Here is a 21767-nt window from a genome sequence, read left to right on the forward strand (position 1 = left end):
CGACGCCCACCCCTAATTTAAGACCAAACCAAAGAAAATAATTCAGATCCACAACCAGACAAAGAGCTATCAGATATATTAGTTATGGGCTTCAAAAAACAACATTTGTTATTGTTTTTTTTTGTTTTTTTATATTATTTCGAAGTAAAATATTTTGCGACCTAAAAGTTATATAGTTATTAAAGGGTGAATGGAGAACGCTTAGCACTTGCGAAGTGGGTAGTGACAAATAAACATTAAATAAAAGGGATAAAGGGTACACATTGAGGCTTTGAGCCGGGTCAAAATTCGGGTCGGATTAGTCAATCAGATGGCCGCTCGGGCCCTATAGGATTGACTGCACGATCACAGACCACAAAATGACGAAAAAGGTCGGCTGCCAATACCAATGATTCTCTCTCTCTTTTTTATTTATTTATTTTTTTTTCGAATAAAAAAATCGCAAGATAAGTGCCGAACTAAAGTAATGACACCGCGTCATCACGCTCAACGACTCGTACACTCAGGCCACAACACGAGCACCACACAATGTTCCCCCACCAACGATTGGGTCCCTCGCCACGTGTCGCGCTTTCAGAACCTACCAAGTACGTGGACCAATCACTTCCTCGAAAGTGATCGGATCTCATCCCCAACCTCTCGTCCACGAATTCTGATATCCACCTCTCTCCGCATCGATCTCCTCGCCACGTGTCGTCCTCATCTTCACCCTTTTTAATTTACCGTAAAAAATTAATAAAATATTCTTAACAATATTTTTTTTTTTCCTGCTAAGGAGAGCTCTGGAAGCTCCGAGAAGTCCCTGATCAGAGAGCCAGCTGAGAGAGATTGAGCCTGTTCGGTTTTGTCCGTGATTGTCTTTGAACCTTGACTCGGAATTTTCACTTTGCCGGAAAGTTTTGATTTTCCACGAAAATCTTGGTTTTCAGGTGAGTTTTGCTGGGAGATCGGTGCTGATTTAATTGGGAACTTGCCACTAGAAGCTTCTAGTAACTTTGTTTTTCCTTATGTTTGACTTTTTATTGTTTTATACTCCGTTTGCCTGCTGAGAAAATATTAGAAATGAAAGGATGCTATTCTGTTTTACTTTTTTTTTCGTTTTTATTTTTACTGTGCAGAAGCTAGTCCGTCTAATAGTGTTAGTATTTGGCTCGATTAATTTTAGCTTTTCCATCTTTTCCTTAAAATTAAGCAAAGCAAGTAAATACTAACTGAAAATGTGGCACGTTTTAAAATTGTGTTCTGGGGTGATTTAGGCTTTCTTTGGATGATGGAAATTGTTTGAAATAATTGAAGTATTAAGCTTAGGTTTTTCACTGCAGAAAATGTTGGATTTGCGCTTGATTGAGCATCATACAGTCATTGGATTGGTTGTCAAGAACAGAAATATAAGAATCGAAATTCTTGTGCGTGTATTTTCCTTTCGCAAATTTCATAACATTTATTTAGGTTATACTTCATTGTTATTTGTAATCTTCGGTTATCTTGGAGCTTTGGCATATGCTTCATTTTTTTGTTATTGAAATGAAAATAATCTGAAATTGTTCACTATCTGGGACTGAAGGAAACTTAACTGCTTATCTAAGATTAAGTACAATGGTAGTGCTTGTTTAGTCGGGTTTTCCTTCTCAAACAAATAGGACCCAATTTTCATTCTATCTTGGTATCCAAACAGATATTCAGGGTCTGGGTATCATTTTGTGTTTCTGGATGTGTACCTTTTTGTCTTTCATATTTTTTCTTTTTATCATGTTGGACTGAGGAAACAGAATGCTTCGTTATAGTATATAACAATCAGATTATTGCTATTTGGTTCTATAGAGATCATTTTCTTTTATATCATATTCCACTCCACTGCCTTCTATTTTCTAATCAAGTGACCTTAGTGTTATCAATTTGCAACGTGACAGTAACATCACCATTTATTTTTCCTTGGTTTATTTTTTACTCAGGAAGCTGATTTTGGAGATAGAAATTTCACTAGAAGCATGACCTCACACCAATCAACTGCATGTGACTGGGGTGGGGGATAGAGCATCTAGAGGAATGTCAGACATTTACATGTGTGAGGTAGTATATTTTTCATGTAGTCAGATTAGTTCCATTTTCTGAAAGTTTAATGTGCGCTATGAAATCAACTTTGCATAGGGAATGAGATTTTTTATTTTTTTATTGGTGTCTTTTCTTTTACCTGATTGTTTGAACCTAACATCCATTATAGTTACCCACTAAAACTTGTGATCCTTTTTATTTTTGTGTAAATTGCTTCTACTAGATGGGTTACTACATAGAAGAGTTTGTTCCTTTATTCCTAGGACTTGTAAGACTCAGAAGAATTTCAGCACAGCATATACTGTTAGCAGATTTCTTTTCTTGATTCCTTACCTTGTAGGACTTGGATAGAAAGATTTCAATCATGCCTATGGATTGATGTTTTTGGGTGGTCATAGTTCACGTATTATATTTTTTATTAGGAAGTTCAAAAAGAGAATTGATTTGACTTTTTTTTTTTTTTTTTTGAAGTTATCTTATATTGGCTTACTGTCTATTAATTATAAAATCGTTAATTATTTGATATAACATACTCATTATTCGATATTTGCATCAAATCTTCATCGAAAGTGTTTTTTGCTTTTTGTTCTTTGTTTTTGTGAATTACTATATTATGCAAATTTGTCCACCATGAATTAATATTGTAAATATTGAATTTATGTGATTGTTTTTGCTTCCTTTAGAAATAATTTGCAAAAAGCATGGACGCATTTTCATTCTTCTTAAATTTTTATTTAGTTTCTTTAAATTATTTTGGAGCATTAATTTCTCGATGTTTCTGAGTGTACTGTTTTCTCAATACATTTTCTTCCTACATAAATATTTTAATTTCTGGTCTCTAAATTGCTATTTAAGTTTAAAGGCCACGAGTAGTTGCTACATAAATTTCTGGTCTCTAAAGACAAACTACAGGTTAGAGGCATTAATGCTTTAGAAACTTAAGTTGCTATTTGCATGCTTGCAGTGTAGTTTAGGGGCCTACGTGCACCAAATTAAAGTTGTCATTCTGAAAAAAAACTCTCTCTCAGTGTACTGCAAACACATTGCAAGATTTTTGACAGATGGTGCCCTGCTTATTCTCACAACAAATTTTTCTGCCTTATTATTTTTCCAGAGAACCATTTAAGCCACCAGTCCTTATCAGATATGGTGGATAAAAAAAAAAAAAACGCCCGCACACAGCGCAGGTTACAGGCTAGTGTTATAATGAATGTCTTCTGCGGTTCTTATTCTGATGGATATGTTTGAAATTTTCTCATAGTTCCTGAATTGTGTCTAGTATCGTGGCTAAAATTTTGGTCATGATGTTGCAGCTTGAAGATAATTTGTGGGATGACTTTGGTGGGAGTGACGATCATATAGTGCCTCATCCTAGTGATGAATGCGGAGATCGATTTGCAGTACAGAGTGATGGCTGTAAGAATCCACGACGTGAAGTAATTGGTTTTACAAGTAATGCTCCTAATGCAACTAAACTCGGTATTCGGGGAAAGGAGAAAAAGGATTTACCAATTTTGACCAAGAAAGACGCAATGTTGGATAAGGGTCCATGGTCTCAAACACCTAATGGTGTTTTTCCTTCTTCACGTGATAGTGACTCTCTTAAAGACATGGCAAGTATTGAATCTGATGATACAAGGATGCCCAGCCATTGTTTCAAAAATGGGAAAATAGATTCAGCTGGCAGTGAGTTTTGTGCTGATGATCCTATCTTGGATGACAAGTGTGCTGCAGTTGATAATAACTTGTACCGTTATACACTCAGTAACATATCCCAAACACAAAATGATCTCAGCTTTTTGGACAATGATCGTGAAGAAAAAGAAAGTAATGATCTCTTATCCTATTGGTGGCCGAATATAGAAAATTTTGAGGATGTTGACAGGATGTTTAGGTGGTCTTCAAAATCCTTCTTTTTATTCTTGATATTTTCTTGTTATTCTCCTTCTTTTCTTTTCTTTTCTTCTTCTTCTTCTTCTTCTTCTTTTCTTTTTTTTTTCTTTTTGTTTTTTTGGTGTATACTGCTTATGGATCTCTTTGCAATTAATGATTTAGTAGCAAATATGGTCTTCCTTTTGATCTTACAGAAGTTGTGATTCAAGTTTTGGACTCGGGTCTCTTAGTAATGAAGACGAGTTGTGCTGGTTCTCACCTTCAAATGCTAATGAAGTATCTGAAGACGCATTGAAGTCCGACAAGAAGTTTTCAGGTCATGAGGCAAGTGCATTGAAAAGTATACAACAACGTCATGAAGTTTCTGGGCCAAACAATGCCTGTCTTCCAATCAATGATTCCAACAAGAAAAGTGTCCCCATCGGCAATCAAATGAATTCTCAGACTTCAGATATTGATGACCCTGCTGCTCTTGGTCGGTTATCATTTGTGAATGGGTCAGATACGAAAATTGAGAGTAGGAATGACCTAACGCCCAAAGAACAGGTAGTTCTTATGATTTCAATTGACTGCTTACCTTAAAAATGTTATTCCCTCTGTTTAGACAAAATCTGTAAGATTCCAACATTCATCTTGCAGTCACTTGATATCAGTGGTGGTATTAAGTTTTTTAAAATATATATATATATATATAATGGTATGGTACCTTAAAAAACAATGCATTGTAATATCCAGACCATGAGACAACCTTTTGTCATTTTCACTTCAATTTGGTAATGTGGTTGGCAACAAAAGCTTTCATTAAAATAAACGCATCTCGTGTATTTGACATAAAATTACACCTTGTAATTTTCTGTTTTTTAGTTACCCTTATGTTGACCTTGCTTCACTTGTTAATGCCTTGACCTTCAGTTAGTTTGGTCACTCTTGTGTTTTATTTTATTTTATTTTTCTTTCTTTTTCTTTTCTCCGGCCTTCTCTTAAGCATACATACGTTAATTTGACCAGCTTTGTGCCTGAGAAGTGATTTGATATATTTCTTCCATATAAATTTTAAATGCTTAATCTATGTGAACATCTGACAGTTACATATCTAGTTATATATCTGTTCTCCCTTATGCTATGAAAAATATAATTACTTGTAACTTTGACAAATTGTGTGAATACTTGACACTTCACAGATCAATATACATAGAAAGCAGTCAAAGAACCAGAATCGAATGGAAAGAAAAAGAAAAGACCGATATTTAGAGAATGGTGGTTCTTTTAACTATTGTGGTAAACTTGTAGATCCAAAGCATCACTATGGGGACTCATCATGTGATGTTTTTTCCTCCATAGGAATTCATCAACATAAACAAAACACAGGACCTGATACCTTGAGTTACATGCAGACCCAGATACCCTGCATGCTCCTGGACTATAGTCATCCTTCAGATCAAATTTCAGTTTGTCCTACTCCATCAGGTAACAAAGCTGAGAACAATGGCCTTATATCTCCCTCTCCTAATGACTCTTCCTACACATCAAATCGAGTCCAGTCCAGAGAGAGCTCTCATGGTCCTTCATTTGAGGTTCCGGCAGAAACAACTAATGAAACAAGCAAAAAGCTGTGCCAGGATTTACAACCTCCAGTTACTAGGAACTTTAAACAAGTAAATATGTCTACTCCAATGGCATTTTGTCGTCCAGTTTCAGCTCAGAAGCAAGTGCAGCACTCTGAAATTGACTTTGAAGCTCATAGTGAAGTCGAAGGAGTTAGTGTAGGAATTCCAACAGAATTAGATTCTTCAAACGTACAGGAGAGCACTTGCATGAGCTCTGTGCCGGATGAAATCTCACTAGAAGCAACTAATTTTTGCCAGCTTCAGCAAGTAATGGAACAGGTACAAATGATTACTGAAGTTCGAGTAGTTAATACCCAGATTTAAATTTATCATGGTACCATCAGATTCTTTGAAAACTTGAGTTGTGTGTGTAATGATATGTTATCTTATAATGATCTTGTTTGCTGTACCATGTGAGAGCTGAATTATATCATTAATCTCAGAATATGCATATTAACTCTTAACTCTTGAATATGTCAAGAATGTCAAGACAGGGTCAATGAAATGCGGATGGGTAGTTTAATTATGAAGTAGGATCTGTCTTATTAGGGATGGGGATCAGTATTCTTAATTTAGACCTTCGGCTATAGAGAATTACCCTGTCCTGTCCCAAAACTCAATATGGCCTTTGTTTGCCCTTCCTTACCCTAATTTTTTTTTTTTTAGAAAAAAATAAAAATAAAAAAAAATCCTAAACCCTATTGAAAGCCCACCATGTAATGTTGTTTACTTACTGTAATGTGTTAAAATATCGATTCAATGATTAAATTTACCCATTCCTATCAACTTAAGCTTATAAGACAAGTAGTAATTTAACATGGTATCATAGCAGAGGTCTTGAGTTCAAACCCTGTCTCCATCAATTTACCCCCATTTAATTAAAATATTTCACGTGTTGGGTCTCATCTATTAAAAAAGAGTTTGAGCCCACACGTGAAAGGGAATGTTAAAATATTGATTAAGTGATTAAATTTACCTCTTTCTATCAGTTTAAACTTATGGGACAAGTGGTAATTTAACATAATGTCAGTTAATCTTTTTCGCCAATCTATGATGTATTAAACATTGTAGTTAGATACAATTATTAATGTAATCTTTGAAATATAAAACATCAGAACTAGAAACCAATAAATATTTAGCATTGAGGTTTATAGCACGTAAACTATGATCTTCATCACTTTTTTTTCCCGTTCAATTTACAAAAATGCTATAAATGATTGATAGAGGAGCAAACATTGGGAAAAAGAATAAAAGGAGAAATACAATGGTATTTTGGAACTGGGATATCACGCAATCTACTACTTGTTAGTGTCAGTGTGTTTGGAGGCTTGATATACCTTTTTAGTCTACTTTCTAACAGTTCATGCTTTTGGGATTAATTTATCTTGGTGTTAGAATCTAGTTGTCTTTGAGGTCATTGGTTCAAGTTTTGATGACTATCGTTTTGTTAATGTATTCTTTTCTACAGGTACAAGTCCCATAGTTTCGTGTTATAAGGTAGGCCTAGAATTTATTTATTTATTTATTTTTATTTTTTTTTTTTGGGGGGGGGGGGGGGGGGGGGGGGGGGGGGGGGGGGGCTATTAATTACTGTTATTGTGCTTAAAAGCTTACAAAATTTGCCTTGTTTACACATCACACACAAGACCTCCATCATCTTAGATGTAAGTATATAAAAGTAAGTTTTTTTTTTTTTTTTAGTAAATTTAGTGTTATTGAAGTATAAAAGTATATAAAAAGCACACCTCACCGGCACCGTCTTTTTCAGGGGCGGCTGAGTTGGGGAAGAGGTTGCGTTCCTCTTCTCCTGTGTTGTCGAACTCTAAGCCGTTCCAGAAAAATTACCGGAAGGTTAGGGAAGCCAGAAGAGTGTATTTGGAGGAGAATTCCTTTGCCGATTCTATGGAAGCTTTGAGGCCAGTTGCTCAAGAGCCGGGGTTTCTTTCTTTGCTTCCGCCTATCAAAGATCCAGCCAAGACAGTGGTTGTTGCGCTTCCAGTGCAGGATTCCGCTGGTGTGGCAGTTTTCGTGAAGGATATGGGTAAGTCTCCCTCTCCAATGAGGGGTTTTCTTTGGCGGGGGTTTCTCAATCCGATCCTGGTCATGTTGGTCGTGTCTGCGTCAACTCCGTTTGTTATGGAAGGTGCGTTGACTCCAGGTTTTCCCACCACCATTAAGGAAAAGGATTTCAGGGTGAATGGTTTGACCCAATCTCAAAAGTGGCCAGTATGTTTTGGTTCGTTTGGGGAGGTGGTTGCATAGGATCAGAGCGACAAGATATGGAATGGGGAGGATGGCGACTCCCCTTTCCCTTTGGGTGTTTTACCTCCCGAATTGGCCTTGAATTGGGAGTTGGATGGTGATAAGGATATGGATCCATCCTTGGCGATGTTGGAAGCCATTGAAGAGAACTTCCATCAAGGAGTTAAGGCAACGCGGCAAAAGATCAAAGACAGGAGGGAAGTTTTGAATCAGGCCATCAATTACAGTGATTCTAGCGCGTCCTCCCGGCTTAAGAAAGGCAAGGCGCACGTGGTGTAGGGCTGGGGTCTCCCGAAGGTTTTGGGTTTGAGGGCTTGGGTTTTTTTGGGTTGGTGGATTTTTTAGGGTTGTTGGGTTTTCTTTCTTGTTGTAGGCTACTTTGGTAGTTCCTGTGTATACTCCCTGTGTACTTAGGGACATCTTATGCTTTTTTAATAAAACCTTTCTTATAAAAAAAAAAAAAGTATGGGTAATGCCTAGTTTTAGGTTGGATGTGCAGATGAGCTAGTAATGATCAACTAAGTGTGTGAGAAGCTTCAAATAGTCAATACCAGTAACACGGCGCAGCTACGCTCCTGTTTAATATCATCAAGTTTCCTCCCATTTCTGTTTTGGATGAAAGACATGTAAGCTCATGACAATCGAGCAGTACATTTTCACTATTCTTTTGAAAACGAAAAAAAACACTTAGATAGCTCTGTTAATGGCTGCTCATATTCTTCCTCTTCTGCTCTGCTCAATTTCCTGGTACACCTATGCAGCGGCGAACCACAAATACTCCAGCAGCACTAGCATCATCTTTGCTCACCTGGTAGAAAACTGGGATATGCCTTTGACATCTTTTCCCTCCCAGCACTGTATAGATCTTCAATAACCCACGAAATCGTAAAATAGCGATGGCCAATCGCACAATTTCGACAGTCACTTGCCTTCCCAGTCCTCTTCTTCATCCTTCCTCCTTCTCTTGCCCAACAAACCCATCATCCAACCTCGGGCCGAACCGACCCACCTCCCCTCCAGCTTGTCTATGTCAAGGAGTGAAACTGGAACTCAAATATATGCTATGATGCATTGTATAATCAATTTAAGGGTTCGAAAGAATTGAGTAGAGAATGTCTGTAGGTGGTTGAGGTGCTGGTTATGGTTGGTGTTATACGAAGGTAACATGGAGGCTAGTGTGGTATAGGAGCTCTGCTACACTTGGGTGGCTTTGGCATGGTCTTGTGGAGGGTATGGCAAGTTTGGTGTGATGGCAATGAAGTTTTGATTTGCTAGTAGAGATATAAACCAACAGTTAAGAGTTAAAAGTATTCCTTCTAGCTTAGCTATTTTGATGAGGCAATTTGGTGAAATCACTCAAAAACTACTCCAAGCAGTCTCACCAGTTTAACCAAAAAAATTTGGCGAGTGAACAGTACTCACGAATTTTGGTAAGTACTATTCACTCACTAAATCATTAAAAGACTAAAAATTGTCATTTCTCCTCTTTTTTTTTTTTCTTTTTTCTTTTTTTCTTTTTTTCTTTTTTTTCACCCAAATCAGTCTCAACACTACCCCGTTAGGAAAAGACAATTTTTCAAAAATATGAGACAAATATTCATAAATATGACCATTTGGAAAAGACATTTTTTAAAATATGACCGACCGTTAGAATAAGACAAATATTCAAAAATATGACCGTTAGGAAAAGACAAACATTCAAAAAAGATTAAATAGAGAAAGAATAAAGAAATCTGAAAAAAAATATTATTTAAATGGAATAGTGATAGTATATAGTTAAATAGTGAGGTTGCCGAGGTGCTTTAAAAAAATGGTTTACCAGAATAGAAAAAAGTGGTTTTTAGCTATTTTGACTAGTAAAATTTGGTAAGATTACTAGAAATGCTCTTAATGTGTCCGGAGAGATGATAGGAGCAAAATGTTTGCTTAAGGTAGCAGATGAATTCCACAGTAGTTGATGATTCTACAAATTAGTTTATAAATGTTTTGTTACTGATATTTAGCCAATATATTGTTGATACGTCTGTTGAAATTATCTCTATCTCAAACATTCAATTGAAATTTCAAAAACATTTCATTGAATAATTGGAGATATTTTGTAGATGATCTAACATTTCAGTCTACTGGTTAATATCGAAGGTCCAACTTGTCAATATGTGATCTACAGATTAATATAGTTGGAGAAAAGAAGAGATAAATAATGGATCAGTGCATTAACATGGTTCATAGTTATATTTATGATCTTTATTTTTTATAAGTATATTTATGATCTATCTACCAAAAACACATATAAGTAGGGATAGGTGTAGAAATAGAGTAGCATATAGTTTAAATGTAGTATCGGATTACAAGTACAGATTGCAAAAAGATTCTATGTTATTTGTGTAAGAAAAAGGTTTGAATAATATTGAAATTAAAATTTCTGCTAGTGTTTGTGTAATTTGAAAAATTATCAAAGATTTTGACATACACAGACCTCTCAGATGTTTCAAAATGTTGATGAGTCTAATCTTGATATTCTAGAACATTGGCATTTAAAGAAAACTTCTTTGTATAGAATGAATATACATGACACATCAATAGGTATCTGATTTCTTGTCGTCTTTTCTTTTTTTCCTCATATGTAACTGCATTGCACATAAACTAATAGTTCTATTTATAATTTTTTTTTCCTAATAGTGTTCAATATTTTTCAAATTGACCGAGCTGAAACTGCTTGAATTCAGTTGGATATCAGGACAAAAATGTGTATAAGGGATAGTCTATACCGCTTGGCTAGGAGTGCTGAACAAAGGCATAATTGTGCAAATCTGATTAGTGGCAATGGAGATGACAGAGATGCAAGTAGAGCACTAATGGTTCAAGAAACAAACAAGTATGCAATCACTGTTTCCTCTCAAACTTTCCTTTTTCAATGGTTGCTAAGACGTATTATTAATGTTGACTGTTTTCGCTATTCTTTTCTGGTCTACTAGAAATTGTACATGTGATTGGTCGTTTTATTATTTTCAATAAGATTCTGTTTTACTTGTCCGAACAAAAATTAATCACTGGTGCTATGAATGCTATGTATGTAACATGACACTAAGCATTGTAATTTGTTTAGCACATAGTTATCACTACTTGTTAGTACCCTAGATATCAGTGTGGTAATAAAACCCAAATTGTGGTAGACTATCTCTAAAAATCATAAAACTTGGAATCCTGACAAGGTTTTCTTTTATCTTCTGTCGTCCCTTTCAAAAAATTTTGTAGTAAATTAATGGATGGAAACCCTAAATCTTATGTACTCGGGGCATAAAAAGACATTTTTTTTATAGGTAATAAAAAAATAGCATTAAAAAGTGCCAGGCGTCCTTAAGCATACAGGGAGTATACAAAAAGGACACCAAAACAGAAAGAAAACAAAAAACAAAGGAAAACACCATAAAAAACCCGAAGACAAATAAACCCCCAAAAACCCCACTTTGGAAATCCAACACCCGCAAAGAAACCTAGGCCTCATCACAACCACACGAGCCCTCTTGCCTTTCTCCCGGCTAGAACCAACTCCCCTAGCATCGAAGTTGATCGAACATTTTAAATTCTTAAGCTCTCTATACCCTTTAAGTTTAGAAGTAGAGACAAAGACCTCTTGGCACTACCCTTTATCAATTGGAGCCAAAAAATCCTAAAAATCCTTCTCAATCCCCCCATAGGAGACCCCCATAGTGCAATAACAAGACCTTGCCACTTGCACTGCCTCGGGGAAACCAATAACCTCTCCCTCAAGATTGCTCCCCTTTGAATATACACCCACCTTGAAGACACAAGGAGATTGTTGCTCCCACCAAGACATTATAGGGAAAAACTGAGGGGAGCACCCAATAATCAAGGAGAGCAACGGCGACACTAAGAATGGGGTGATCCCATAAAGGTCGCTAGTGGGGACACTGGTTCTAAGAGGGGGTGATTGTGACGTCTTATATCGTCTGGGTATGAGAATGGGTATGTACTTATATGTATATTCACACCCTTCTTGACACAATGCGTTTGAAGCCGTGATGGTCATGAATCTATCAGAACTCCGCAGTTAAGCATGCTTCTGCGAGAGTAGTACCAAGATGGATGACCTCCTGGAAAGTCTGATTCGTGAGAGTTAAAAGCGAACAATATTATGTTGTTGGGGGTGGGTCGTTATAGAACCCACCCACGCCGAATTGAGAAAGAAGAGCAGACCCAGTGCCACCAAACGAGGGTTGGGCAACCGAGGGACTCTAGACCACGGCCCCGACCAAAAGTTGAGAAGGGCCACCCAAAAACGGAACCGTCGGAGCACTAAATGCTGCCACAGCTTCGGCCAACAAAGAAGCGTCCACTTGAGCTCCTCTGACTGCCTTCAATCTCCGGTGGTATCTCAACACCGACTTAGACTCCGAGGGGTAAATGGGAGCCCCACACTCCGGCATCACTGGAAGAGAAAAGCGGAGCCTCTCACCCAAAGCAGCCACCCCTAAAGAAGACAATTGACAAGCATAACAAGAGACCAAAACATGAAAATCAGTTTTACATTTAAAACTGGTTTAGTCCTACAGAGAAAATCTGAATAGGCTATACAAACCTACCTATTGGTACCATGTTATAGGATAAATAGTGTTTAATGTGGATAGCCCAAGAGACCAAGTAATTTCACGTACTATATTTTTACAAGCACAAACAAAGGTACAAAGTGCAAGCACACTAATAATGTAATCGTTGACACTCGTACACTCTTCGTCTTTGTTCTCACGTGAAGATCACTTATCCTTGTCCACACTTGTTATAACAAATAATCTACCAAAATCTTCCTCACATTCAGATCAAGATTCATGGTGTAACGGCCCAAGCCTGAGGGGCCCGGTTTGTTAACTTCAAAGCCTTAAAGGCGCAAAGGTTACTTATTTGGGATCCAGAGCACATGTGACCACTATAATGCATGTCATGAGAAACAATATATATATATTTTGGAAGCATAAGGCCTTAGTATAATAAGTGCATAAGAATCTAAACTATTAAGTCAAGTGGTCTCTTCTCTTGCATGTACCTGAGACACACATTGACAACATAACAAAGATGCAACAAAAGTAAATTAAGTGAATGTCATGATTTCCCCAGAGAACCTAAGCTTCCCGGTCACCTATATCAACCATCTCAAGACTTGAAAAGAGAAAGAAAGTAAGGGGTGAGCGAAAGGCTCAATAAGTAATATTCTCAACCGAGTTAAAACGGTTGAGGTTGGGACCTTTTGAAATAAAGTAACATTAAGATTGAAGCTTAGACTTAAGCATATAACATAAAGCAATTACTTGATTTAAACTTCATTTTTTGCTCTCAAGACATTTTTCTTAGTCTTACTAAACAAAACATATGTTCCAAAATATTTTATAAGTCAATTTCTTTCATCAAACTCGATATAAAGACGTGATTCTTTAACGAGTAAAAGATTCACTTTTCACTTGTTATTTATGGTCTCGCATACTATTGCGCCCTGTATGCATGAGGTTGTGCGATCCAACCTTCGAGGATCTGGCTACACACGTGGCCACGGATGTGCCATAGCCAGCTGATTAACTTCTTGGTGCACTTAGCATGACAACTTAGTGATGGCCACACATAATCGTAACTTTAGTGTGGTGCACTCCATCCTAGCATGATACCGTGCTACTAACTTTTCTTTAGGCTAAACATCTTAAAATTTTTCATAATATAGTTTCACCTCACACATGCTTATTATTTACTTCTTTAAACTTTCAATAATCATGTAATTTAGCATGTAGAGGGGTACCCTGTCCTTACATAGAACTTTCTTATTGGAAAATTTTCCTTAAATGAAAACTTTTCCTATTTAGAAACTTTCCATAAACGGAAATTTTTCTTCGTTTGGAAAAATCTAATTTACTAAAATGAAAACTTTCTTGACTTTTTGGAAACCTCCTTTCATAAGCGAACCTTCGTACCCATGTTTGAGTATCATATAGCAGTAAAACATTTTGGTACCTCGAGCTTTTAAATCATGTGGTAACATTTAAAAAAATAAAGTGTTGACAACATGCAATAAATGAAATAATAAATATGTAACCTTCAAACATTTTAAGGCAAAACATGTTATCATAATCATTAAGAATTAAATACATTCACAAGAGATAAAGTTGCTACTTATTCTAGTATAAAACAATACTTTTCATGATAATTAAAACGCTAAAGGGAACTTTCCCATAAGGCGCATAATATGAAGTGTTAATGACTTAATTTGAAATGCACTTAGAAGGGGCAAGGAGTATCACTTACCTCAATACTGTTCTAAAAAGTATGCGACAACTACTAAATTAGCCCTATGCTAGGCACACAAATCCAATTCAAAGTCAGTCCTAACTTACTTGACATTTCTGACCTTTCCCCCTATTATTAGAGAAGTTTTCTTCTTAGAAATAAGGTAAGGAATAAATCCTATAATTTTTCCCTCTTTTTTTTAACATTTTTAACCATGGTCTAAAAATAAAGTATTATTATTATTATATTTTTTTCTCATAAAATGTATCATATTCTACTCTTAACTTATTTTGTTAATATTTTCATACTTTTGAATAAAATAACTAAAATAGAGTTAATATCAGAATTTCACTTTTCATATCATTTTACAACTATGGACTTCTGGTATGAGATCCTAGGTCATTTCCGTGAAGAACATTATTAAAGGGTCATTATGAAGTTTTCATTCTTAAGGACAAGTATTTTCTACAAAGAGAAACTTTTTTTGTAAACATAAACTTATGTAATTATTAGGGTATAATCTCTCATCTTACAAAATCATGCATTTTGGTTACTAAATGAATTCACAAGCTTTTTATAAACAAAAACGGTGGGGTTTATGAACACTTGCTTTTGACAACCTGACAAAACATATGGTCATTTAATAAAAGCGTCATAGTCATACTTTTGTGGCTCACATGGGTTTCTTTCAATGCTTATGTAAAAATATCACATATAGGTTTAAGCATAGTATACATGTTTTCCATGGGATAGGTTAGTACATAATCTCGTGAATTTTCATATATTTAATGCTACACGAAATTATTTGTCTATTTAGTAATAACAACAAAATCATTCTCTCATGTGTTCAAATCGATTCTACAATATTTATATAAAACTTTCGTAAAACATTTTAAGAATATCATATGATGGAGATTTCAAAAGAGAGAAAATGGATGGGTTACTTACAATGATGTGATTTTAAGAAATATGAGAACTTGATGAAGAGCTTCCCTTGCAAAGTAGTGTGGTAGATTGAGGAATGGGTTGGTAATAGGTGTTTTTGGCTCTTAGAAGTTGGTGTGTGAAGGGGGTTGGAGGGAGCTTGAGAGAAGTTGGGAGAAGAAATGAGAAATGGAAGAATGGGGAAGAATAAGGGTGTGGCTGTGCATATGGGGGAATTGGAGATTAATAGACAAAGTTGCTTTATTGGGAAGCAAAGAAAGCAACCATGCCCCTCCCAAAAAGGAAAAATCTCATCTATTAACTAGTCCATAGCATTAACTGTTTGCGTTTTCCCTTATCAAGGTGGTCATTAGAATGGATGGATTTATGTTTTTAAAGCTAATTAATTAGTAAGAGCTCTACTTACTAATGATTAAGAATTGGTAAAGTATCTAATTAATAAAATTTATGCTAATTTAAAAATCATAAGATTTTATTGCCCATTATCTTATATGACATGCTATGAATGAAACATTAAATTAAGTACATCATTAGGGATAAGACTATGCCATGAATTAGACCATTATATTAATAAATGAAATATCCTTATAATCTCTTTTAGGGGCCTTGATCCATATTTTAGTAAGTTCACTAGGTTCAAATACATTGGTTCACATATCTAAGCCCAAGACCTTAGGATAGAACTCACACTAACTTATATCAAATATGAGGGTGTTACACATGGCTTGCTTGACATATAAATGCCTCCTTTGATGGCTATACAGAGTTGATTACTTAGCCAACTTTAAGTCTGATAACTGTAGGATCGGAAGTAACTGAGCCATTAACAGAAAGCAACTATAGAATTGAATCTCTGGTTCGAGTTAGCAAGCCGATAGAAAAACTTTGTGCATTTATCATCTTCTTTAAGCCAAAGAATCCTTGATTTTTGCCTCCAACTAATCTCTTCTTGAAGAGTAATTTCTTCCAGGTCACTAGAGATCAGACTTTTACTCGGCTTCTCTTCGGAGTCTAACACTCTCTTTGCCTCCAGTCTATCAAAAGTGTGCAGTTCCTCGAGGCAAGCTTGTTTAAGAGAATCGACATAACAACACCTGAGTGTTCCACCTTATAAGATTGAACTTTAAAGCCTTTAGTTTCTGAGCTAGAATGAAACTAGGAGAGCCTTGAAAACTATAAGACGACCACTATTGCCTCACCCTATCCACAAAACCAGCTTCTTTCAGCCACATATTCTCAAATTTAAAAGGTTTTTTGCCCTCTTGAATACCACCACAGTAAAAGAGAATAGGAAAATGATCCAAGCACAGTCTAGGAACCCTTTTCTTAAGAAGCCTAGGATAATTAGCTTCCCAATCCGGAGAAACGAGAAACCGATCAAGTCTAGACCAAGAGGAATTGTTGGACCACATAGACAGCCCCCCAGAAAGGGGAAGATCCATGAGACCCTGCTCAGAAATAAAGTCTGAAAACTCTGTCATCGCAAAACAAAGATGAGCTTCCCCCGACAATGCACAAAGGCAAATCCTACCAACAAAAAAGGCCAGCCAGTGCCTCCCAAAGAGACCTTCTACGACTATCAATATTGGGGCATAGACCCCCGCAAAAGCCCAAGTGAAATCATCTGCAACATTTCTAAAAGAGCAGGACACAACATACTCCCTCACACACACCTCAATCTTCTCCACAACCCTCTTGTCCCACAATGAAAGAATACCACCGGACGCCCCACTAGAAGGAAGGTAGCACCAGCCAGCATGAAGACAACCCCACAAGTTTCTCACAATATTGATAGAAATAAACTCAAGCTTAGTTTCCTGTAAGCAAATAATGTCTGCCTTTCACTGCCTTAAAAACTTTCTGACTTTCAACCGCTTGTCAATTTCATTTAGCCCTCTCACGTTCCATGAAAGCAATTTAAGCTTCATAAAAATTTGTTTGAGCCCTTACCTTTTCCTACCATGTGATGCATTGCTGCTATGTGCATCATAATTTATAGAGCAGAACAAATTATTCAATTATCTCGAAATTCTTTTTCCCACCTTCGGGGAAGAACCCGCTCCTTGTTTAGCATTGCTGGCCATAATAGCCGCAAACAGGGCCGATAACTGTTTCTCAAAACTTTCACACGAGAGCCCCACAACATGCCTGAGCTGTTCGACTAACTAAGGAATCCATTCAGAGTGCCACAGCCCAGAATACCCCTTAAGATTAATTGTTGGGTAACATAACAACGGGGTGGGCTCCACCTCCAAGCTGGGACAAACCAAGCCTAGCTCCTTACCATTCCCTCAAGAGGCTGGGGAGATTGAGTCACTGTGGGAGGGGTGAAGACAACCAACCTGGACAGAGAAGGATTCAGAGCTGAGGAGAGAATTGAGTCGTCAACCACAAGAGAAGTGCAACCCCCAGAAATGAGCCATGGATGAGCCTCTTGCTGAGGAAGAGAAAAACGCTCAGCGATGCACTCAGCCACCGAGATGAAGCCAAGGGAGGCTGGCTGCGGATCTGGATCCATACCCTCTGGAGACGGTAGCTCCGGCGTCTTCTGAGAAGAAGCTGTGGGGGAACCCACCCCAAGTGTGAACTCCAGCTCCGGTGTGATCAGATTCACATAAGGAAAACATACTGCAGGGCTGGGAAAAGGACAAGAAGGGCTCATTGGAGGAGACCACACCAGCGAGACCCATGGAATTGGAGCAGCGCAAGAGACCCCAGAGGTCGCCGGAGGGCACGAAAAGGGGCTTACAAGCGAGGGATCCAGAGGGGCCCGAGGATTCGAGGCGATGAACGGGACTTAGTGGTCACCGGAGCAAACTGAACTGCGCTCGATGACAGTAGCGAAGGTGTGGCCCGAGGAAACATGAGGACGAAGGGGGGCTTAGTAGTCACCGGAACAGGCTGGACCGCGCTCGTTGATGGCTTCGGGCTAGACGGGCAAGGTTCCAGCGAAGATGGATGCAGCCCAAAAGTGGCTTTCAGGTTAGGGGAGCCAGGCCCTAACTAATCCTGTAAAACGGGAGGGTCTATGTCCAACCCAGAGAGGGAAGATTGGGCCGGGAAGGAGCCCACTTTGGCTTTCCCTTTCCCAGCACGGCAGCACGCGAGAAATGCCTCTTGGGCTGGACTGCTAGGCATTGAAAAAGCCTGGGTTTGCGGACCAAATTCCCGTTTGCACAGGAAATGCAGAAGCTTGTGCTCAAATTCTTCAGGCATTTTTCAGCATCTAATTTGATGCATTCTAATGTCTCTATAAGAGATGCCACCTCAGAACTTTCACCAAAGAGGAAAGACATGCAGCCACCATGCCCTGATGCCGTGTCAGAGAGAGCCTGTCCAATCGAAGCCTATAGGAGTTAATTACGCTGGTTTGGATGTCAGCTGCCCAATTCATGTTGTTGGTACTTTAGTGAATTTAGCATATTCTCTCTCTCTCTCTCAAACACAATTTCCTTCCCTCCCTCCCTTCCTTTATTTTCTCTTATTACTCTAAATTAAAAGGTGAAGTGGGCAATGTTTCTTCTTCCTTAATTTTCTCTTTTTACTCTAAATTAAAAGGTGAAGTGGGCAATGTTTCTTTTGCTTGGAATTTTAAAGTAAAGTTCGATTTTTTTTTCCAGATCCTCCTGGTGATTTATCTACCTTGCTCTTTCTTGTAGTTGCTGAAATTTTGCTAGGAATGTACTTTAATATTCATTTACATTTTTCATGTCGTTTGTAATGGCCTTATTCAGGTGCACTGGATTTGTGGATGTGGAAACTGGTACAAATCCCATAGATCGCTCTATAGCACACCTACTGTTTCACAGGCCCTCAGATGCATCTGTAATGCCTGCTAACAATGCATTCTCTCCCAAGTCTCATGCCTTGGTAAGCTTTCACACTCTTTCTATTGCATTTAGGCTATGTTCGGTATACTGAAATGATGATTTATTAGGAACAGAAATGAGTATTACCAAGAATACAATAAGTTAGAGTGAATTCTTTCGTTTGGTAAGAACACAATAATGACCAAATTTTTTAACTGGAATTGAATCATATTTTGCCCAAATTTCCTAAAATACCAGAACCCTAGAAATTATTTCCCAAAAGAACATTTTCTTTTTTTGGCAAAAAAAATAAAAGAAATAGTTTCAATGGATGGAGGTAGTCGGCCACCTCAACAGATGCTCCGGGGGTGGCCGCAACCACCCCCAAGCAATGGGGGTGGCGCTGCCAGCCCCGGTGCTTTTGTTATTGTGACCATTTCTATTTTTTTGTCCAGAAAAAAAAATAATAAATAAATATTGGTTTTTTTGGGAAAAGAAAATTTTAGAGCTATTACTTTTAAGGGAATAGCTATTCCTCTCATTTTTTTAGAGGATTACGAAAAATAGTCCTTCATGTGGAATGGTTATTTACAGGAATAATAAATAAACAGACCAAATGACGAAATAACTATTTTATAGGAATAGCTATTCATTTCCTGCATATCAACCATCATGTAGTGTATGTTGTGGTAGATGCCTGTCTTAAAATATTAGCTTATTCTGTGGATCTTAATTAACAGATTAATGGGTCTGTTACTAGCCCCTCGGCGATGGCTGAGACACAGGTTTTCCAGGAAGATACAATTGCCAGTGCAGATAAAAAGAGGGTGATGACAGACAACAAATAAAATGGTCAGCACCAGCACCATTATCGTGAAATATGTTTATTTTTGAAAATGATTACAAATCAATATGTATAATCACATTTGGGGCCCAACATAGATTCCAGATTTGATTCCATCGTTTTGAATCTCATTTGCTAGATGGCCTTTCTTTTTCTATGTTGGTGTATATCCTTGTTGTAGCATTCATCATAATAATTAATAAGCTATTTATCCCCTCATCTTTCACTAGTGTTTTCTTGCATCCCAATCTGACCTTGTTTAGTACCTCCAATTATTCCTGTTAAATCGTACCATTTGCTTTGTTGTCTCGACATGTCCTCGGCCTGTTCATTTTATAGACTTTGATCCAATATTTATGGACCATCATACTACTCTAATTAACTTGGATTTTGTTATTCACATTATGCTACATGCCGAGGACTGGCATCATTAAGCTTAGTTGCATTGTTCCGGCTAGTAGACTTCACCTTGATCATTAAGCTGCTCGATTAAGCCCCCGTTTGCTTTTCTCTCTTTCTTTCAACATAAGATTAGTGCCGGATAGGATTCTCAGATCTCTGTTCCCATTCTCACCTTGGTAGGAAGGATAATCTCCCTCATGTAATATCAAAGCCATCTTGGCAAAAATTGATGCCATCCAGCAAGGTCCCTCCCAATCCAGAGAATGTTGCTCGAGAAATCCAACTCCAAGATGCCTTGCAAGAACAACTTTGGAAGCAAAAATCCCAGGAGGTTTGTGATGCAATCAAATAGTAAAAAAAACAAAGAAAATGGATATATGCTGCTTCGAGGGAGCTGTGATCTCCAATTGCTATTTCAAGGGAGCCGTGACTTTCAAAGATACCAACAAAGGTTTTAGGTTTTCATAATATTCAGCATGCTATTTTATTGATTTGGGTTGCACTTATATAGGAGACGGCTAGGTCATAAGACACTAATAAAAAAGTAAACTCATAGAAAATACATTTCTTATTAGCTAAAACACTTCAAGAAATAATATATGAAGATTCTACTCCTTATTCACTGCTATCTTTGGGATTCGATACTGCCATGTGTGCTGCCACGTAAGCCCTAAAATTCTGAACATATCAGTTTGGCTAACTTGTAAGGATTTAAAAACTGAATTCTTCTATGCCTCTATAACTAATCGCTGCTGTCGGTACAATTCTGCATCTTTAATTAAATTAAATTAAATGACAGATTTTGTTTGAGAAATAGAGAAGATATCGGTGCATATCTAGTACTAACCCTCTTTTGATGATGAGCTTAATGATCTTTTCAATTGGGTCTTACTAAGGCCCTTGGTCCTGACAGCATGACTTGGTTATTCTACAAATCCTACTGGCCAATTGTCAAGCAGTCTGATCAAATTTGTTCAGGGGGGGCCATATGTTGAAAGAAACAAATCATACCCGTATGGTTCTCATCCCGAAAGTTGCCTATCCCTCTAGAGTACACCTATTTAGACCAATAAGCCTTACAAACTCATTTCCAAGATCTTAGCCAACCGCCTAAAGCCTCTCCCCCACCAGTCAGTTAGGTTTTATTCAAGGTAGATCGATTCATAATAACTCCATATTGGTCTATGAGATTTTCCACACCATGAAGCATTAGAAAGGCAATGGAGGGTTGATGGCCCTTAAGCTGGACATAGAGAAAGCATTTAATCAAATGGGTTGGTCCTTTTTGTTGAAAATATTCTCTATGTTGGGCTTTCATCCTAAAATGGATCAATTGGATACACCAATGTATTGCTATTATTGTCTTCTCCATTTTGATGGACGGATCACCCTTTGGAAAGTTTTTTTCCTAGCCGTGGTCTTCGTTAAGGGACTGGACCCCTTATCCCCTTTTCTGTTTATCTCTTCTCCCCCCCGGCCTCCCGGCCTCTCTTCTACTAACTTGGCCAGTAGATTGCTATTTGCTGATGACCTAATGCTTTTTCCTAAAGCAAATGTTTCCAAGTCTTTTGCCATTCGAGCCTATCTCGACGAGTATTCCCGTTGGTCTGGGCAGAAAGTTAACTTCTCTTAGTGTGCTATCTTCTGTAGCAAAAAGTACCAAGA

The 21767-nt window shown here is 37.5% G+C and overlaps 1 protein-coding gene across 4 annotated transcripts; it reads left to right on the forward strand.

The window, feature by feature from the left end:
* The first annotated feature begins 746 nt into the window (after nt 1-746).
* LOC133881496 (protein LNK1) lies at nt 747-19919 on the forward strand. 4 transcript variants are annotated; one of them, XM_062320435.1, is made up of 9 exons: nt 747-929; nt 1953-2070; nt 3366-3946; nt 4140-4491; nt 5127-5202; nt 5287-5831; nt 10541-10689; nt 18782-18917; nt 19597-19919. In XM_062320435.1, the coding sequence occupies exons 2-9, from the start codon at nt 2047-2049 to the stop codon at nt 19702-19704; spliced, it is 1971 nt and encodes a 656-aa protein (XP_062176419.1). In that variant the 5' UTR covers nt 747-929; nt 1953-2046; the 3' UTR covers nt 19705-19919. The 4 variants fall into 4 exon arrangements, with proteins under 4 accessions (XP_062176419.1, XP_062176418.1, XP_062176420.1 ...); XM_062320434.1 differs by having other exon boundaries at nt 5127-5831; XM_062320436.1 differs by having other exon boundaries at nt 5127-5831; nt 19617-19919.
* Nucleotides 19920-21767: the final 1848 nt, after the last annotated feature.

The sequence above is a fragment of the Alnus glutinosa genome, chromosome 11 (assembly GCF_958979055.1).
Source record: "Alnus glutinosa chromosome 11, dhAlnGlut1.1, whole genome shotgun sequence".
Lineage (NCBI taxonomy): Eukaryota > Viridiplantae > Streptophyta > Magnoliopsida > Fagales > Betulaceae > Alnus > Alnus glutinosa.

Excerpts from the sequence above, each read along its gene's own strand:
- LOC133881496 (XM_062320434.1), top strand. The coding sequence starts at position 2,047 with ATGTCAGACATTTACATGTGTGAG. Across the intron at positions 2,071-3,365 it reads CAGACATTTACATGTGTGAG|CTTGAAGATAATTTGTGGGA; the intron begins GTAGTATATTTT and ends ATGATGTTGCAG. Across the intron at positions 4,492-5,126 it reads ACCTAACGCCCAAAGAACAG|ATCAATATACATAGAAAGCA; the intron begins GTAGTTCTTATG and ends GACACTTCACAG.